Here is a 15,930-nt window from a genome sequence, read left to right as displayed (position 1 = left end):
GAGGAGGGGCGAACCGGGAAGCGCGCCTGTGTCCTTGCGCAATAGGGTGAACGGTGTCCACTGAAGCCTTCGTGTGTTTGTGTGTGTGTGTGTGTGTGTGCGTGATGAAGGAGGAGGGCTAGCTGCTCTATGAGGGGATTGCGAGTTCACAGCAAAGAAAAAAGGCGAAATGAGGGGGTGTGATGCGTGCGTGGCGACACCACGAAGGAGCCAGCACAGCAACACTCAAAAGGGTAGGGGAAGATGCAGCGGGAGAGCCGCGAGGTGTTCCTGGGTGTGGTGCAGAGTCAAGGTGTGTATGAAATCGTGGAGAACTATAAAGGAAGCGACCGAGAGTGTGTCTGCGCTTATATGCGACGACGACGCGGTGCGAGTGCACTACAGCAGTACGTTGTCAAGACGAAAGCGGAGCGGCGGCGAAGACGCTGGAGAGTCGATCTATGTAGAAAGGCAGGGGAGGGGGGCAGGAGGTCGAGGAAGCCGGAGCGGCAGAGAGACGGTGGAAAACCAGTTGAGCTGTCCCAACGAATGAAGCGGCGGCGCACGCCCACAGAAGGAGCGCCGCAAGAAGAGAGAGGAAGAAAAGAGGAGGCGAGAGAGTGAGGCACATGGATGTCTGCCCTCGCTAAACAAAGGGGGGAAGGGACGGTGTCGCTCACGAGCGCGTCAAGGAGTTACTCTGCATCGACCTACACCGATCGAGACATCCAGACGTGAACTGTCATGCGGCAGCTCAGAGTCGCGTAATGGTAAGCCCACCAGCGATGCCCTTCTGGGGTGGGGGATGTCAGCACCTACACAAGTCGTCCCTTTAGTTCGCCATGGCCCGTGACGCCGTAGTGCAGGGGACTGCAAAACTAGCGCTGCTGGAGACACGCCCGCCGGTTGACACTTGAAGCCCCCTGACTCGCTTGCTGATCTCCCCATTGTGTGTATGTGTGTGTCACAGCACAGGTGTAGTTTTGTGATCCCTTCTCTTTATTCTTCTTGCCGTGTGGTTGTTGTTTTTCTTTTTCGTGCTTTCATGCGCCCTTCTTGTTTGCTTGTGTGTGAGTAAGTAAGTGTGGGGGTGGGGGGAGGAGGAAGAGGAGGGGCGAGGAGGAGGAGGGGCGAGAGGGAGCTTGCCTCAGATTTTGGTACACGAATGGACTCTCTGTCTCTCCAGCCCCTACCCCCAATCCTTCCTCTTCTCAGTGAGCGCACAACGCCAGGCGCGCCGCTTGTCGTTTATGTCCTCTCGCCTTTTTTGCTTGTTTTTCGTTGTTTGGAGTAACGACTCCTCACATCGACAGGTAATCGCACGCGACGCCTAGACAAGAATTGTTAAACCCATCTGTCGCTCCTGCCCACCAACACCGCCACCGCGATAACCTCGACAGTCAACGCGACCACAGGCACCACCACCACCGCTCACCTAAATCAACTCTCGCTCAATGTCCCAGGCCTGTGCAAAGATCTGCACCACGTCCCCACCATTGCACCGCATGCGGTAGCTGCCAGGCGGCATCACAACCCTGACTTTCGACATCTCCCCCGCACCGACGGAGCCGATGCACTGCCACCGATCACGCTTCCGCGCATCAGGCAGAAAGAGTGGGACCGTCTCTTCCACCTCAACGTAGCTACGCTTTGCCGCCGAAGCCGCGGACGATGAGGCGGCGGCACCGGCGATGCCGTTCGCTGCTGGCGACTTGCCCAACTGAGACAGCGGCCTGCGGGCCAACGCCGTGATCTGCATCCTACACTCGATGTTGACTTCGATCATGATCTCCGGCTCCACCTCAAAGTTAAGCCCCTTCTTTACAATGCGCTGCGTCTCCGTAAACCAGAACTTGCCGTTCTGCGAGCGCGGGGGGACCCGAATGAAGCGCACCTTGTTGCGGTTCGCGTTGAAAGAGATGCTCTTCCGCGCCTTCCGCGGCACTGCGCTCAATTTCGCCTTCATAGAGCGCACTCACTACGGAGGCTTGTGCGGGTGCGCGCCGTTGCGTAATGGTGTGGGAGTGCACTGGGAGATACGTGTGAGTTGACGAGGTGCCAGAGAGGGAGAGGCACACGAAACGAACAACAAGCTCCGTCCCAGGCAGTTTAGAGCCGAAAACCGACACAACGGCAACGGCACTTACACACGAGTAAAATCGACGCACGAGTGCGCTTCTCCTCTAACAAACAAGCAAGAAAAAAACACACGACGGCACCTACACGCTCTATGCGCCCTCGTGCCCTGCGATCTCTGCGTCCGTGTGTGCTTGAGCCCTCGTGTCCAGGGTCTGCTCGCGTCTCAAGACGTGCGTGAGTGTGCTTGTGTGCCCGTGAGAGCTCGTCTCGTGTTCATGTCGAGGAAAGACGCGGAAAAGTGAGGAAGACGGTGCGACGCAATGGCGGAGGTCTTCTACGCAATGAATCTCTAGGTGTGTGGTGGCGCGGCGTGTGGATACCCACCGATGCGCACCAACGTTCTCTGGCACAAAGGGGCGTAGAGGGAAGGATGCGAGGATAGCGCCCTTCTTCCTTCTGTGAGCGTGTGCGCGTGTGTGTGTGTGTGCTTGTGCCCGCGTCGGTAGCGCGCGCGAGCTCGGCGAGAGAGAGAGATGGACGGCGAGGGCACCAAAACGAGGCAGACGAGGAAGAAGTGGTGGTGATGCATATGAGTGGAGTGTAGGCGCAAGAAGGGATACACGTGTGCGCGCCTCGCGCACCGCTGCAGAGGCAAGCGTGACTCGCCAAACGGGGCTACGCAGAGCAAACGTGTGCATGTGTGTCGGTGGTTGAGTGAGCAGTGGGCGCTCATTGGCAGCCACATGACAAAACAGCACCCGCAGTCCTCTTCCCGAGGGTAATGCGATTCTTTGTCTGTTAGCATACGCACGCACTCGTTGTGTGTGTGTGTGGGGGGGGGGGTGTTCGAGTTCAATCCATCACACACAAATACACAAACCCGAAGAGCGGTTTCATCAGTGGGTTGTGGAGGGGAGTGGGATGTATGCCATGTGTGTAGAAGAGCAAATCCAGGAGTGCGCCTGCGCCCGAGGATGTGCGAACGGGTGGGACGCTGCCTCCTTTGTTTGCGTTTTTCGTTGCCACTGTAGGTGTGGCGCTGTATAAGCGCAGCGACAGCGGATAAGAGGGCAACAAGCGAAAACCATCAACTACAACAACAAACAGGCCACAGCGCACCCGATAACAACGAGTACGGCAATCAATGACCCCCCACGTGACCAACCCACTGACAGAGGAAGACACATGGTTGCCATCGCCAGCACATGAGGGCATCTAGTTGCCGCTGCCTACAGTGAGAGAATGAAAAGGGTTCGTGCTATTACATTGCGGACGGGGGTGTCGACATAAGAACCAGAAACCATGTGCCGCCGCCGCCGCGCACACACACACACACGCGTGCAAATGTGTTTGAGGGTGGTGCGAGAGTGCTTCAAGCGTGTGATCAGCGCAGAGGGAAGGACGCAGTCTTCCTCAAGCGCTCCCTTAGCGGTGCTCAATGATTAGGCCGCCTTGCCGGGAGACGGTAGAGTGAACATGCGAACATGGCGTCCGTCCGCGTGCCCACTAGTGGCCAGGCCAAGACCGTTTTGCAGAAACGCGGCGTGCTTCACGGCGTCACCCTCCTGCACGTCGTACAGGTCCGCGACGCGCACCATCTGAAAGTTGCCGCCGTCTGCCTTGCCAGACTGCTCATACACCGTCACATTTGGGCCGCGGAGCAGCGCGATGCGCAGCACCTCATGATACGCCTGCCCACGCACGGCCGTAAGAATGCACAGTGGCGCGTCGACGCGGTGTCCGGCGTAGTCCGTGTCGGCAAAGCCGCTCACCGCCTGCGGCGTGTTCTGCGTTGAGGGGGTCTGCACATCGTAGATGGTGCCGATGCCGTTCTCCAGAAACACAATCATGTAGCTGCGCGTGTTGAAGGCAGGGGCGCCTGGGGCCACAAAAGCCAGCGCGGACACACGCAACTTCGCTGCGTTGGGGAGCACCGCAACCGGCTCTAGGGTAATACTGCCACTGTCAGCACGCTGCACCACACGCGAGAGCCGCGGCTCACGCAGAAAGGAGCCGCCGAGCGCAATGCGATCGTCGCAAACCGCCCACGCGAGCGCGCTGCCCACCTTGAACTTGTCCTTGTGCGCCGTCGACGTCTTCGCCGCGCTCCGAGTGATAACCTCCACCTCTGCCGTCTGGTCCACGATGCTCAAAAGGCTGTCCTGCCCGAGCACGCTCCACCGCGGCACCGAGGAGACGAGGCGGTGGTCCGGCAGCTTCATCGACCACAGCTGAGTCAGGTTCACGTTGGTGCGACCCGACACCGAGAAGCAGACAAATGTGTCTGTGAAGCGCTCGCCAGCGATTAGGCGCGTGTCGTCCATGGAGAACTGTGCGGCGTAGATCTCCGCCTTCTTCTCAAGTCCAACCGCCGTGGTTACCACCGCGTTCACATCCGTGAAGTGCCTCTCCTGTAGCTCCTTGCCACGCTCCATGAACGCGGCGGCATCGCTCTGCGGGTAGAGGGACGCCTTGCGCTTGCTGCGACACCCGATCAGTAGGTAGCTCTGCCCCGGAGAGGTGAGCAGTATGTCCACCTCCGGAAAGCCGCGGAGGATGGACTTGGGTGCGGCGCGCGTGTCCTGCGGCGTGCGGCGCGACGTGGCGGTGAACTCCGCCTCCTGCTGCTGAAGCAGCTGCTGCTGCGCTGGTGCTGCGATAGCCGACTCTTTCGGCTTCCCAGCGGCTCCTTGTTTGCCCTTGCCACCGCTCTTGGCCGCTCCACTCTCCTGATTCTGGTGCATCTTCGACAGCACCTCCGAAACCTGCGGCAGATTCTGCTGGGCCGGCGCGGAAGCCTTCTCCTCGACTTTGTTCCTCCGCCGCTTGTGCTCTGCCCGCTCCCGCTGTGACTGGATCTGGTGGCTCTTCTTGTGGGCATGAACCTTCTCAATACTGCTGGCTTTGATCGAAGTGCCGATGCACAGCCAACAAAAAAAGCGCACAAGGCAGCTGGGAAGGGCGACGACGATGATCAGCGCACCAAGCACAACGACGAAGTCCGCCAGCAATGCCCTGCCATCGGCGGAGGCAGCACCGATGAAGGCCTCCGCCGCGCCCGGGATGGAGTCGGCCAGCAGCATTTCCTGAGTCAGGTCCACAGTCTCATTATGAAGGTACACCTTCGCGAGCCCCTTGGCGAGGCCGTACAGCCGCCCGGTGACCGCGCTCAAAAGCATGGAGTTGTTTGCGTACGTATGGGTCGGTAGGTCGGTGGGAAGAGGAAGGGGGGACGCGGGTCGCGTGTGTTTCGACGAGGCACTACTGTTGCACTCTAGTCGTGCGTTTGTGATTCGTTAGCTGTTCTTCCGGTCCGTGTATGCACCCTCAGTGAGGCCGGATGCATGGCTAGGCGTAGGGTAGACACCAGTGCAGCAGCAGCGACGGTGGGAAAGGAAGGGGCAATGTGTAGCGTTGGTTGGACCAAGAAGTGCATGCGCGTGAGCACGAAAGCGGCATGAGCGCAGTCGAATCAAGCGAGGCAAAAACATAGGCGGGGGGGGCGACAAAGGGAGGAGGGTTTGATAGACAACCTTTCAGAGGCGAGCACGACGTGTCGCAGGCGCACGCACACACAGGTGCATACGACAGCCTGACAGTGGGTGAGTGTGGGAAGAGATGCAACGCCTCAGGCTAAGAGCACTCTGTGCCCTACCCACGCACACACCGATTAGCCCCTCATGGTCGCTGGCACACCTTCCTGTACGCCGCGGTGAGCGAATTGCTTCGAGTGAGTATGCGTTTGTGTCCGTAGGGGGGGGGTTGGCGTCTAACAGTGTCTAGAGAGAAGTGCAGCGCATGCTCTGCTGCACGCATCATGAAGACCAGCACACTCGAAAAATAGCTAAAAAAGAAAAGCAGAGCATGAGGCCGGAAAGAGAGTGGAGATGCAGGGATGAGCACAGATGGAAAGAGAGAAGAAGTGCGGCATGTCCATGGCCGCCGCCCTCCCGTCCCTTCACCGCCGCATCGAGACAAGGTGCGGCCCGCTCGTCATGTGCAGAACGCCGCAGAGTAGGTGCAGAAGAAACGCCGATGCAAAGGGAAAAGAAAGCGCTAGGAGTTGCGCGCAGAGCAAAAAGCAAAAGCAACAGCCGGAAGGGATACGCTGTCCTGCACAAGGCTGTTCATGCATGATGCCGTGGTAGAGGCGGGGATGTCGGCCCTGGCTTGGGTGCGTGAGTGCCTCTACACAGTCCCAAAGCACGCCGTCCATGTGCACGGGCTCCCACAGAGAGGGCAGTGGCAGACTTGGGGCAGCTCAGTGCCAGCAAGGCGAAGAGCAAAGACGTCGATTGATAGCTGGCACGTAGCACAGGTCACCGTCACCACAGTTTCGTTAAAGATGAGCGCCTCCACCACGTCGAGGGGTCCTTCGGACGACATTGTCGCGGCGGTGTCGAGGGACGCCAACGTCTTTGGATCCGTGTAGGAAAGACGAGAGGTGACTATCGTTCTTGCCGGCTCCGCTAACGGCGATGATAATCGCACCCCTTCCGTCTTCGGAATGACGCTGCGCTTAGCCACGAGGGTGGTGCGCCCGTCCCGTTGGCCACCGCCTACGCCAGCTGCGCCCCTGGCGGCAGAGGAAGCGGAGAAGGACCTCTTTGAGACATGCGATCTGGAAGCGGCAGCGCGAGTTTGATTCACCGGAAGAGGTGCGAAGAGGGCATTACGCGGTCGCAGGTCGGCAGTCGCCGCCGTCTTGTGCGTCAAACGAGCCGTGCGGTGCTTTTCGCTGTTCTCCTCTTCCCTCGCTGGAGTGCGCGGCAATGTTGAAGACGCGCTGGAGGCGACCGTAGCCGCGGAGGCCTCACGGACTGGCGGGCTGCTCGTGCATGGCGAGAATGCAGCCCCGCTAGCGCCTGAGGCCGTCGCCTCTTCCACGGTCAGGAAGCGAGCGATACTCTCGTGCATGGCGGCACTCCGTCCGCGGGGCAGGCACGGCTGAGGGGCAGTCGACACTCGGGGAGGTCCTACCCTGGCATCCCATGGCTTCGTGGAGGATGCAGGTGGCGCAGAAACTGCAGCAGACAGGGAAGCGACACGTGCAGATGCATGCGTTCCTGTGCGTGTGCCACTGCGCGATGTTACGTATGACAATGGCGGAGGAGGTCGCAGCGAGAGTGTGCTGCCCGGACCGGCACGATAGGCATTTTCCGGCGAGTCGCGCCACGGAATGGTGCTCTCTCTGATGGCCTCGGTGGCAGAATGCACTCTCGAAGAGTTGGACTTGGCCCAGCGCGGCTCCACGATACCAGCGCGCAGAGCTGTCTGCTGCACGGCGCTGTCGCAACGGATGCTGTCGTGGCAGCTTCTCGGCGGGCTGCTGCATCTCTCACTGCTGTGGTCTCCGCGCAGGATTGTGTCCACCTCCATCTCTAACAGCAGTCGGGAAGAAAGAGAGGATGTGTCCGCCTCCTGCAGGCCACCCATCGCTGTGCTTGCCGGTGCCATCGGAGAGGCAGTTGATGCGCCGAGGGACTTCGGAAAAGAGACTGGGCGGCTTGCATAGTTGTAGTAGTACTGATCTCGAGAGAGGCGATCCGTGTCCTGCTCCGCGTCACCAGCGCGGTGCTCGACGCAAGCAGAGACGCATTTCACCGCGCTGCCCGGCGACAGCTCCACTTCTATTGCGTGCATGACTGACGTAAGCAGGAGAAAGGGACGACAAAGGAATGTGTGGGGAGAGTTGGCGTTCATGCAGAGAAACGGGAGAGACAGAGAAAGTAAAGAAGCACAAGTAGGTGTGCAGCTACGTTGCAGCGCTCATGCATGTCTTGCGCGTTGCTGCCGAAGTGGTGATGCGGCTGCCGCACCATACCGCGCATCTCGAATCTGGAAGCCGACATATGGCACACTAAGCACGATTTGCCGTCTCCTCAATCTCGCAGAATGGAGCAACAGTCTGTGCGTGCACGACTGCGTTCTCTTTGTTGCCCTTTCACGTGCTGGTGTGTGTATGTGAATGTTGGAGAGCTGTGCAGAGAACGTCCCCTCCGCACGGCGGGCGCGCGCGAGCAACCGTGCCGCGGCTCAACGGGCCAAACAGCAACACAAAGGGAGGGGGGGGCACCGCGAACACAAGAGACGGGACATGCGGGCGACCACACCAAAGATAGGAAAAGAAAACAGAGCGCCCATCACCAAACGCGGTGAATGCACACGCCTACACAAACCAGCAGGCGAGAGGGCATTTCGTCGATCGACATGACTCGGAGACACGCGCGCACACACACACACCTAACGACACGCCCCCTGCCCCATCCAAAGGCTTATCTCTCTTTCTTCGTTTTCTGTTGATACAGCACCTGTCGTGCCTTTAATGCGCATTGGAAGTCGCAGCAGAGAGGGGGCAAGCGCACGGCACGCGTCACGCCAGCGAGTGCTCAATCTGCAGAGGCGCGTGCGTCACGGGGTCGCGAATCAGCCGGTACTCCTTCCTGAACTCCGCACTCTCATAGAAGGCGTTCAGGGCCTCTTGAGACATGTTCGCTGTGTAGTAGTCCAGCTCCGATACGTCGATGCGCACTTGGGTCGGCTCCACCCCACCAGACAGCTGGCGCTCGAACTGGCGCACCGTCTGCACCGCCACCTTGATGCGGTGGCGAATGAGTGGTAGACTTTCCGTGTCGGATTCGAGGAACTTGCGGAAGCGCGCCTCCATCGCGCTGCGTAGACTGTACTTCTGTGTCTGTATGAAGCAGCGGAGAAAGAGCGAGACGGCCGCGGTGACGTCCTCGTCGGTTACGTATTCCCGAAGATGCACCCGTGCGTGCGCCTCGGAGAGGCGAATGACGGATTCCATGTGCCGCACTGTGATGGCGATGCCGCCGTGCTTCGACTCCTGCCGCAGCTCGACATATAGACGTGCAATGGTATCGGGGTCGATGTTGGAGATGCGGGGAAAGCAGTGACTCTTCGCGAACAGGATGTACTTGCGCAGCAAGGATTGCGGGAGCGGCTTGTCGCTGTCTGGGTCGTCGTCCTCGAAGCGGGAAGAATCCTCGACGCTCTCGCGCAGGCGCCGCAGCTGCTCCTCGCACTCCTCGCGCTCGCCCTCTGTTGACGCGTTCTCCAGCGCGTAGCGCAACCTCGACAGCTCCTCGTGCCTGTCGCGCTGCAGAAGCCGCGTCTCCTCCTGCGTTCGCGGGTGGTTGCGCATGTGCGAGTCGCAGATAAACGTCGCAAGCCGCTCGTCCAACTCGACGTTCACCTCATCCCGCACCACAAACAACAAGTCGAAGCGGGAGAGGATCGGTGTGGTAAGATTCACGTTGGCATCAAACGAGGTAGAAGGGTCGTAGCGGCCGCCCATTGGATTCGCCGCCGCGATGATGCAGCAGCGCGCGGACAGCGTCGTTACAATGCCACCGCGCGCCACCGAGATCGTCTGCTGTTCCATAGCCTCGTGGATGGACGTTCGATCTTGGTCAGACATTTTGTCGAACTCGTCAATGAGGCAGCAGCCGCGGTCCGCAATGACGAGGGCGCCGCCCTCCAGCACGAAGTCGCCATTGACGCTGTCCTTGTGCACAGATGCCGTCAGACCAACAGCGGTGGAGCCGCGGCCAGTCGTGAAGACTGTGCGGTCAGCCGTTTTCTCAACAAACTTGAGAAACTGCGACTTTGCGCAGCCGGGATCGCCAACCATGAGGACGTTGATGTCGCCCCGAATGCGATGCGACTGGTCGCCGCCGATGTCCTTTGGCACTGCACCCATCATGGCCAGCAGCAGCCCGAGCTTGATGTCGTCGCGGCCGTGGATGCTCGGCGCAATGGACTGTAAGAGCTTCTTTCGAATGTTGGGCGACTTACTGAGCTCTATAATGCGTTGTCGTTCATCATCTGGCAGCCGAAACATGCCCAGCTCCGTAGTGCGTCGGATAACGTTGTTCGCGTGCAGCACGGTCGTGAAGACGGGAAAGCCTTGGCGGCTGTTGAGCAACGGATCGAAGTTGTTGCGGTATATCCCCGTCACGTCCACCTCTTCGCCAGGTTTCGCGCGATCAATGAGGTCGTTCGTCAGTACCACCTCCAAGCTGCGCGGCAGCCGCCCAGGCGGTACCTTGCCAGGGGGCTCCTGCAGAACTATCGTTTGATGGTTGCGGTACTCCGTCAGGCGCATGTTCACGCGGAACGGCCCCTTGCTGTGGCAGCTGGGGCACATGCTCACGCGCTGCTCCTTGTCGCCGCGCTGGTAGATGGGACCGATAATGTAGGAGCACCGCGCGCAGTCGTACTTGACGGCGTCCATCTGCGGGTACACCGGTGAGCGGCGAATCACCACCCCCTCCACCCGTACGAGCACATTCATGTGCACCTGGCGAAAGTCGCGGATCGGATCGCACAAGGGCAGGTCGCAAATCCGAACAAAGATGTGCGAGTGCACCTTGCGATACTGCGGGTATAGCTTGAAGGTGAAGTAGTTGGCAGCCTCCTCCAGTAGCTCGATCATCGGATCTGGAGCGTCCACCAGCCACAGCGCGAGAACACTGTCGTACACGCGGCTCAGATGATCGTAGCTCAGCTGAAAACTCTTGTCGTTTTCGCGTGTCATTGCGTTCACCTTCTCCTCGTAGACGCTGACGTCGTTCACGATGTAGTTGTAGTAGAAGTTGTAGATGCGGTTCTTAATCACGCGGCGAGGCAGCTCCTGCGCAAGCCACTCCACCAGCTCCCCCTGCGGCTGCCGCCAGTTGAAGTTCATCGACTCCAGGTCTCCACGCACGTAGGCTTCGTCGTTGGGATCGCCGTAGCCGACGTCCTCTCCGTGATCGATGTCGCTGCCTTGATCGCCAACCGCGGCGCCCCCACTCCGTGTCAAACCGCCCGCGCCCTCTTCGGAAGCCCACGACGCATCATCGTCATCGTCGCCATCGTCGTCGTCCACGTCGCTGAAGATGCCTTCCTGCAGCTGCCTCCGCTCCTCGGCTAGCGCCTCCTCTTTCTCCCGACGGCGCTCGAGCAGCTCATCCACAGCGATGCGGCCGCCCTCGGAGATCTCGGAAACGGAGCTGTCGTCGTCTGCAATCCAGTCGTTGTCCTCGCCGACTTCCTCCTCGGCCACCTCGCTCTCCTCATCCGGCTGGAGATAGTCCTGCATGAAGTTCTCCCCGTACAAGTCTTCCCCCTCCTCGTCGTTGGCCTCGTCACCGGAGGAGTGGTCCGCTTCATCGTCGTCCTCGACCTCCTCTCGCCTCGGTGGGTGCGGGCCTGTGGCATCGACCTCGTCCTCTCGCGCGCGGCGCCGTTTGCGGCGAGCGGCGTCCCGGTCTCTCGAGGGTCGCATGACGCCTGCTTTCTACTTGTGCTGCGCAAAGGTGAGGAGCATAAAGATGTCCAGCCGCTGCAAAATGCTGCGCGAGTGGGCAGTCGAGTACGCCCCCTCACAATCGTTTTCTTTGTGTGTTCACTTACGCGCGCGCGCGCGCGTGTGTGTGTGTGTGTGAGTGTGTGTCTGCTTCTCAGTCTATTGAGATGCTGGTGGCGTCTATGGATCAGGGAGTCAGCGTCGATGTGAGTTTCGAACGGCACACAACATCGCTAACCCAATTTTTTTTTGCTTTTTGTTACCGTCTATGCTCCGCCTCACGTGTGTGCTTGTGTGCGCGCGCCCTTCCACCATCCACAGTGGGAAGTCGTCGTCTTTTGTAATTGTTGGCTTGCTTTCCAACGATGGGCCGGCGACTCTCCGTGATGGCACACACCTCGCGCCACGTCGACGATGCTGGGGAGTGAAAGAAGCGTTCCGACGTAACCAGGGAAGCAACTGAGAAGGTAGTCGCGGCAAGGAGCGGGGTCACCCGGTGACGGTAGCAACAAAAGAGGGAAGAGATAATAAAGGAAGGCAACACACCCGCACCGACGTACACACGTGTGCGTGAGCAGGCCGTTGGATGGTCAGGGTGCCTCCCACACGCGTTGTTGAATGAGCCGCGACGATCTTGCTCGCCGCATCGAGAAGGGAGAAAAGTGCGGAGACACCCAAGGGAGCCGGACATATCCAGTTTGAAGAAGAAAAAGGCCCGAACCTTCGCGCGGACAGGGGTTGAGAGCGGAAGACGGTCGCGCGGGTGCACAGGAGGGCAGCAAGGCAACGGCCGCATTGGAAGACGCTCTGAAGCTAACATGTGAGCAGGTCAGGGGCGTACAGAGAGAACTGCAAGTTGCGTGCACACAAGCACCCCACGCACTACGACACGTGGTGCAGTGCGGTCCCGATCTTCGGAGTGCCTCTTCTATTGGCTAGGGGCATTAGCAGCTCTCGCTAGAGTTTCTCTCTGTCTGATGCATGCGCGCGCCAGGCGCCGGAGTCGCGAGTTGCCGTGCACCGCTGTATCATCCACCCAGCACAATGCAAAACTTCTGGGATGCGGAAGAAAAAATGTGTGTGTATATCTACATTTACCTGTACATATAAAAGGAAGTCTCAGCGGAAACAGCAGCTGGATAGCAGAGAGGCCCTCCTCTTCTCTTCACAGGCCTGAAGAGACGAGAGTAGGGGGTACGAAGAGGGAACGCCGCACGCACACACATACTTGCGCAGGGTAGAGAGAGCGGATCTGTAGGTGTGCATGTGCGGGTGAAGAAAGCGGTTCAATGAAAAACACTAGAGTAGGTGACAATACTCTCGATGAGGCAAACAAAAAGAGAGATGCCAAGTGGCGATGGCCTCTGCAACCGCCGGCACGCCGATACACGTTCATAGCGAGGGGGGGGGGCACATAAACCATTTTCCTTCATCAGGACAGAAGGCACACGCAACCCCACAACTCCCCTCCTCGCTCAGCCGAAGTAGCGCCACCGAGAGTGCGCCCGTTTTGTGGCGCTCTTCTATTGAACGTACAGAAGTGTGGAGAGATCACCACTTGTCCATCCCTCGTCGACTTCACTGCAGTCGTCCGCCTCACCGACGTCATGCCCGTCGAAGGTTGCAGTATCGCCCAAGGCTGCCGCATCGTCCGTCTCCCTGACGGAATGCCGCAGCAGGGATTCCGCCGACATTCCCATCCCCGACTCCACCTGAAAGCGCGCGCCGCTGCTCATCTGAAGGAGCGGTGCATCAGGCCCCTCGGCGCCGCTCTCTTGCGCTGCGGCGCCCTTGCACGGATGTGCTCTGCTCATCCACGCCACCTCCTCCGCGTTGACAAACTCAAAGTTGCCCATTCGCACGAACGGTGCCTTCACGAACGCGGATGTGGCGAGTAGCGGCTGAGAGGCAGACATGCACACTGGCTTGAACGCTCCCCGTAACGTCAGCAAGGGGGGCGAGAAGCCCCCATTCTTGCGCACGCGGTGGATCAGCCACTGGTGGGCGCGGTACCCCCGCTCGAAGGCGCGTAGCGTCATTGCCTGGCGCAGGCCACGAAGGAAAGGATACCCCTCCTGGTCGACAGGGGTGTAGCGCCGCAGCCAGTCCTTCGCAGCGTCGTGCAGGCTGACGTCCGCCATGGAGAAGAGGATGTTGCCACCGAGAGGAAAGTGTTTGAACGCGGCCCCCGCAGCGAGCGGAACGTATGGCACGCCTTGGGCGCCTTCCCGCAGCCGCCACCCCGTCATCTCCAGAACGTAAGCGGGGATCCACTCTGCGCTAAAGTTGCATCGCGTGGGGACGGAAGACGTTGGCGAGCTCGACGAAACGGCAGCAGCCGCTGTGTCACATCGCCGTGCACATTGGGCACGGCAGCAGTTGACGGCGACAACGCCTTGAAGACTCCGGCGCGTGAGAAAGTGCACGGGTGGGTGGTCCATCAGCTCTTGCGCCACAGTCGGCTCGCGCAGCTGCGACACGTTGAACCAGCACTCGCCTTTGCACCATGCCAAGAGCTTGTTCACGCGAATCGGCAGCCGTGTTTGGACGATGCCCTGTTCACCTTCCTGTAGGCGGAGATGGAAGGCGAGAAGCGCGCGGTGAGAGAAGAAGAGTGGCCGGGGGTAGTCGCACAGCAGACACTGGCGCGCGAGGGTTCCAGCCATCCTGGTGTTTTGCAGATAATTCCTCTCTGTCTCTGGCTTCCAGAAGCCATGCAGCCGGACTGCCCCACACCGCTGCCTGTGCTGAAAAAACTCCACGTGTCGGCCGGCGTCGAGCATTGTCTGATCCGTGCCAGGTCTGTCACCACTTGCACCATCGGTCGTCTTCCCCTCCTCGTACTGGTCAAGCAGGCGGGCAAGCAGCGGGTATGCGCGCAGCTTCGCGGAAGGCAGCCTCACGCCTTTCGCCGCAATGTCGAGCTCGCGCGCGGTCGGGAAGATGGTGCTGCCGCCGGCGAACTGGTCTGCGCAGTAGAAGGCGGTGGCCTCCATGCCAGCGGTAAAGTAATTGCAGTATACGACCGGTTCATCGTTGGCGCGTTCGGGAAGCAGGCTTGTGCCGAACAGCTCCTCTGCCTGCTTCAGTGTCAGCCACAGTCGCGACACGTACTTGTGTGCGACGGCACGGTGCCGCATCAGCACTGCGGTAGCCAGCGGGAAGATGAGGTTTGTGTACGTGTGCGGCACGTAGCGGACGCAGAAATACGGGTTGTACCGGCCCGGCACTTCGGTGTCGCACACGGAATAAAAGCTCTGCCGCCGCCACTTTCCCCCCCGCAGACGACGCCAGTAGTTATTCCACTTGTAACTCTCCTGTTGCCACTTCAGCAACTGCGCAGTCGTATCGGTGCCAACCAACAGCGACCCGTTCAGGGCGAGCGGGTGCCGAAAGGGTACTAACGTGTCCCAGGTGGGGTCGGGCGGGAGAACAGGGAAGAGGCCGGAGTCCGTCGCTGCCGCCAGCAAGGGAGTGGGGCACTCGCCGCCGCTGGCGGCACTGAAGTATTCGCTGGCGTTCTTCCTTTGCGTTTGGCGCCCCGATAATGGCAAAGCAGCGGCTGTGTGACAGGCCACCTGCGTACCCGCAGCGGCAGCGGGTGGGAAGGACTGGATTTGAATGCGTGTTGGGAGCTGCTCAGGCGGGGTGAGGCACGACACCATGAAGTCGGCAAAACTCTCGAGTAGATGCCGGTTCGATGTCTGCTCAGCGTTCACAAGACATCGGTCTATGCCGATAGCCGCCGTCACATCGCCCATGCCGCCACCCGGGGTGAGGGTGAGGTCGCAGAGGGTCGCCTTCGGCAGAATGTATACATTGTACGGCTTGAGTGCCGTGTCGAAGGCTTTGCGCGGCACCCACACGTCGCTCTGCAGCTTGTGACGACGCGCAAATGCGGCGATCTGATCGTTGAGGGTCTCTGGGAACAAGGCGCCAGTGAAGAGGCGCTGTTGGCGGCAGCGCATGTGTAGGCCATGCATGTTGGCTGCTGGGCTCCCGTCGCTGATGTGCGTGGCTGTGTGTGAAAGGGGTGGGGTCGGGGCCTGTCCGCAAGTCTGGCTGGGAAAGGCGCGATGGAGCGTTGCGCAGGTGCCCCGCGCAACCGTGTGCGATGTTCCCTCAGGTAACCGCATCTGCTCTTCAACGCGCGGCAGCGGTAATGTTAATCAGCAACGATGCAACGCATGAAGGCGTCGGGGGGGGGGGCTGGTGTGCTGGGCAATGATGCGGTGGAGGGTCTCACGTCTGCGTTGCATTGTAGGTGCAAGAAATGCGGAGGTGAAGTGTAGCCGAGCCAACGCACGCCACGACGCGAGAAAGAAAAAAGGAGAGAAAGGCTTGGCAAAGTGGGAACACGGTCAGTGGTGCATGCGATTTCGGCACCAAGAGTCAGGGCACCTAAAGAAACGTTAGTATGCTTGCTTGACGAGCACAAGGTAGTCCTGGACACACGATGGAAACAGAGAGAGGCGCGCCAACACAGACACACAGCTCTCAGTCTATATGGAACGCACAGGCGACGCCGAAACAGCTGTAGCGGTGACGGATGCGCTGCA

General features: G+C 59.9%; 5 protein-coding genes across 5 annotated transcripts; all 5 read right to left on the bottom strand.

Moving 5' to 3' along the window:
* Nucleotides 1–1,414: 1,414 nt before the first annotated feature.
* Nucleotides 1,415–1,945, bottom strand: LDBPK_280970 (hypothetical protein, conserved; the record flags this gene model as incomplete). The annotated part of the gene is made up of 1 exon (XM_003862148.1): nucleotides 1,415–1,945. The coding sequence occupies one exon, from the start codon at nucleotides 1,943–1,945 to the stop codon at nucleotides 1,415–1,417; it is 531 nt and encodes a 176-aa protein (XP_003862196.1).
* A 1,555-nt stretch (nucleotides 1,946–3,500) lies between these two features.
* Nucleotides 3,501–4,382, bottom strand: LDBPK_280960 (hypothetical protein, conserved; the record flags this gene model as incomplete). The annotated part of the gene is made up of 1 exon (XM_003862147.1): nucleotides 3,501–4,382. One exon carries the CDS (start codon nucleotides 4,380–4,382, stop codon nucleotides 3,501–3,503), a length of 882 nt encoding a protein of 293 aa, XP_003862195.1.
* Nucleotides 4,383–6,246: 1,864 nt separating this feature from the next.
* On the bottom strand, nucleotides 6,247–7,761 carry LDBPK_280950 (hypothetical protein; the record flags this gene model as incomplete). Its single annotated transcript, XM_003862146.1, has 1 exon — nucleotides 6,247–7,761. One exon carries the CDS (start codon nucleotides 7,759–7,761, stop codon nucleotides 6,247–6,249), a length of 1,515 nt encoding a protein of 504 aa, XP_003862194.1.
* A 670-nt stretch (nucleotides 7,762–8,431) lies between these two features.
* On the bottom strand, nucleotides 8,432–11,350 carry LDBPK_280940 (minichromosome maintenance (MCM) complex subunit, putative; the record flags this gene model as incomplete). Its single annotated transcript, XM_003862145.1, has 1 exon — nucleotides 8,432–11,350. One exon carries the CDS (start codon nucleotides 11,348–11,350, stop codon nucleotides 8,432–8,434), a length of 2,919 nt encoding a protein of 972 aa, XP_003862193.1.
* Nucleotides 11,351–12,894: 1,544 nt separating this feature from the next.
* Nucleotides 12,895–15,507, bottom strand: LDBPK_280930 (hypothetical protein, conserved; the record flags this gene model as incomplete). The annotated part of the gene is made up of 1 exon (XM_003862144.1): nucleotides 12,895–15,507. One exon carries the CDS (start codon nucleotides 15,505–15,507, stop codon nucleotides 12,895–12,897), a length of 2,613 nt encoding a protein of 870 aa, XP_003862192.1.
* Between the last annotated feature and the right edge of the window lie 423 nt (nucleotides 15,508–15,930).

This window comes from Leishmania donovani, chromosome 28 (genome assembly GCF_000227135.1).
Source record: "Leishmania donovani BPK282A1 complete genome, chromosome 28".
NCBI lineage: Eukaryota > Euglenozoa > Kinetoplastea > Trypanosomatida > Trypanosomatidae > Leishmania > Leishmania donovani.
Note: the sequence above shows the minus strand (reverse complement) of the source record. Positions and strands in the feature narration are given on the sequence as shown.